Source organism: Phalaenopsis equestris, unplaced genomic scaffold (assembly GCF_001263595.1).
Source record: "Phalaenopsis equestris unplaced genomic scaffold, ASM126359v1 Scaffold000170, whole genome shotgun sequence".
Lineage (NCBI taxonomy): Eukaryota > Viridiplantae > Streptophyta > Magnoliopsida > Asparagales > Orchidaceae > Phalaenopsis > Phalaenopsis equestris.
Window position 1 is genome coordinate 150,917 of NW_018164612.1, and position 2,848 is coordinate 153,764.

The window sequence follows — 2,848 nt, forward strand, 5'->3', positions numbered from 1 at the left end:
AATCTCATTCTTACCTATGATTTATCTCTTATTTTGTAATGGATATGTACATATTTATCATGTAAAACCTATTATTCTTATTCATCCTTGGAAAAAATAAACTAGATAAAATAATGATGCTATATTTTTTCTTCAATAATAAAGCATAAGTTATACTCGATTTCAAATTAGATTTATCGCTTGGAAATACAATTTTCTAGCATTTTTTCCTTCCCAAAATAAATGTTCTACAAGAGATTTAGCTAATGCCAGTTAACTTAGGCTTCATTATTAATTATTCTCAATTTATTTATTCGTTATTATATAATGAATTTGTATTCCACAACCAAAAAATTATCAGAAAAAAATTTTGATTGCAAGAGTAATTAGAACATCTTATGCTAAATAAAAAAAGACATTGGTGGGAAAATTATCAATATTATATAACTCTTATTTAATTAAACAACAACAACCATAACAACAACTACAACAACAATTGTAACAACAACAAAAAAATGCTTTTGCTCCACTAAGCAAGGTTGGCTATATTCATCATCCTCCTCTTATTCAACTAAGCATTTACATAAATTTCCCATTGAGTTGCAATGTAAGCATTCACACAAATAGTTGAACTACCCTATCATTAAGTGGTTGTGTAGGCCTTGCATTCTTTTCATAACCCTACATAATGAGAAATTATGCTTGTTAAAAATTACAAGCAATATTATATAAAAATAACTACTTTTTTTTTGCATTCTGAGAAAACTTACAGCTATTGCAGCATCCTTTAGCAAATTGAGAAAGCTTACAGCTATTGCAGCATCCTTTAGCAAATTCAGTTGCTCTATAGATATAGTTCTGATCTGTAAAAATGAATTGTATTATTTATAAGTTAACAAAATCACAATAAATTTTAAAAATTAGACTGCATGCTGAAATTTAATTTATAAATGAGAAAATATTCGTTACCTTTTTATTGATAGTCCACGTGACACCTTCAGTGCATGGTGGAATAGTGATAGATCCCTTCAATCGATAGTAGTATTTTCCGAACTTTCGAATTATCTCCATTGGATCAATGTTTCCAATATCCACCTTTGCATCAATTTTCTTACTTATTGTATGAATATGCTTCTCAACCTAATATTAAGAGTAAATTTGATTACTTTAATAATGATAACATTAAATTTAAAATAAAAATAAAATTGTGCATAATTAAGTATAAATATTTATAGATATACATAACTTATTGCTTGATAATAAACCATACTAATGTAGTAAGATGGTGCATACATGCATAAAATTAATAGAATAGAAACTTAGTACCTTTGTAAAAAATGGATCTGGAGCTCCAACTTCATATAAGAAGCTTACCATAGCCATTTGTTGGTCAGTGGTACGTTGGTGAAGCAAATGAACCTCTAAATCAAATCTGAGTTGGCCATTATATTAATAAATAGGACTTTTAGTATTGAGATAGTATGAATATAAAAGAGAGTATTGATGATATACTACATCATAAAATAAGAATATGACATGAAGATTTTTAACATGTTGGATCTAAAAAAATGTTCATAATGAGTCAATACATGAACTAGTTGCATGGATAACTATTCTAGGTGTTAAAGAAAAAGATTAGCTTCTAACATAAATCTTTAATATCATACCTTTTTAAAATTATTAAAGAAGGTGTTTTGCAACTATATTCTTTATTTTTAATGAGATATACAATTTAAATATTTATTTATAACACTTACTGTTTTCCATTAATTATGTTCTCTGAAGGCGTGTGCCAGTGCACTTGTTTTAGTGGATATTCTGTTTTATTGATCCATACAGCACCCACTACATCTTCCCATTCGATCTGTCATGTCAAAAACATCTCATAATATTAGCTCAATGACATTTATCATACCTAAAATAGTCTTCATAATTTTTTTTTAAATAACATAAGAAAGCTTTTTAATGTACCACGATGTTGTGACCAAGATTCTTCATCACTGCGTTTTTAGGATGATAACTCCATTTAAGGTCCTCAGGTTGATATACTAACTCACACTTTTTATCATCTATTCGTACTGGTGATTGTGAGTGCCCAATTTTACATGTCTCCCAGTCTTTACGGATATCTCCCCAATGATCCGGACCATTCCAAGCCCCCACTGTATAGCTAAACTCCTCATGATCTGTCATTTTGACATCATTATAACATAAAGTATAAAAAAAGAATAATATTTTCATAAAAATAAATGTGATAACTTTTGCATATCAATAATAGTTCATATACCGTAGGCCATTGCACCATGATTGATGTAGAAAAAAGCCAGTATAGTTATGATGAGGACAAGTTGCTTGAAGAGTTCCATTATTGATCTCAATAACAACTAGATAGTAAGGGAAAATTGATATGAGAATGAGATTTGAGTAAATTTGACAGAAATTTATAGTAAGCTAGGCTCTATCCATCCCATCCATGGTCAAAGTTAAGTAGCGTTAAAATATTGTCAAGGGACAGAGCTCCAGCCACTTATTATTATAATTTTTTGGACATTTATGTACATATCACTATATTCTAATAAGTTTACACATTCAACACCTACTTATTATATGTATACACAAATCATATATCTCAGATAAAAAATATTACCATATTAACTTTACAAAAATGAAATGTACCTTTTCATTCATAGAAAAAGTGACATGTATGTAAAAATTGAAGCTTAGGTGTTTGAGAAATTATTATTTGTCAAAAATAAGGCTGCCAAATAGCCGGCATTCAAGCTAGAAGCACGATCCAAATGAAATTGGTAAAAATAAATTAGACAGTTTAATCTTCACAGCATTTAATAATATTTTTTCAAATCAAAAT

The 2,848-nt window shown here is 28.4% G+C and overlaps 1 protein-coding gene and 1 long non-coding RNA gene across 2 annotated transcripts; both read right to left on the reverse strand.

The window, feature by feature from the left end:
• Positions 1-633: 633 nt before the first annotated feature.
• LOC110022134 lies at positions 634-964 on the reverse strand. The gene is made up of 3 exons (XR_002293738.1): positions 949-964; positions 789-842; positions 634-660 (listed from the first exon to the last, which is right to left on the reverse strand). It is a non-coding gene; the product is annotated as an uncharacterized LOC110022134 (long non-coding RNA).
• Positions 965-976: 12 nt separating this feature from the next.
• On the reverse strand, positions 977-2,378 carry LOC110022133 (alpha carbonic anhydrase 7-like). The gene is made up of 6 exons (XM_020720940.1): positions 2,267-2,378; positions 1,951-2,165; positions 1,737-1,843; positions 1,306-1,411; positions 1,095-1,119; positions 977-1,005 (listed from the first exon to the last, which is right to left on the reverse strand). The coding sequence occupies exons 1-6, from the start codon at positions 2,343-2,345 to the stop codon at positions 977-979; spliced, it is 561 nt and encodes a 186-aa protein (XP_020576599.1). The 5' UTR covers positions 2,346-2,378.
• Between the last annotated feature and the right edge of the window lie 470 nt (positions 2,379-2,848).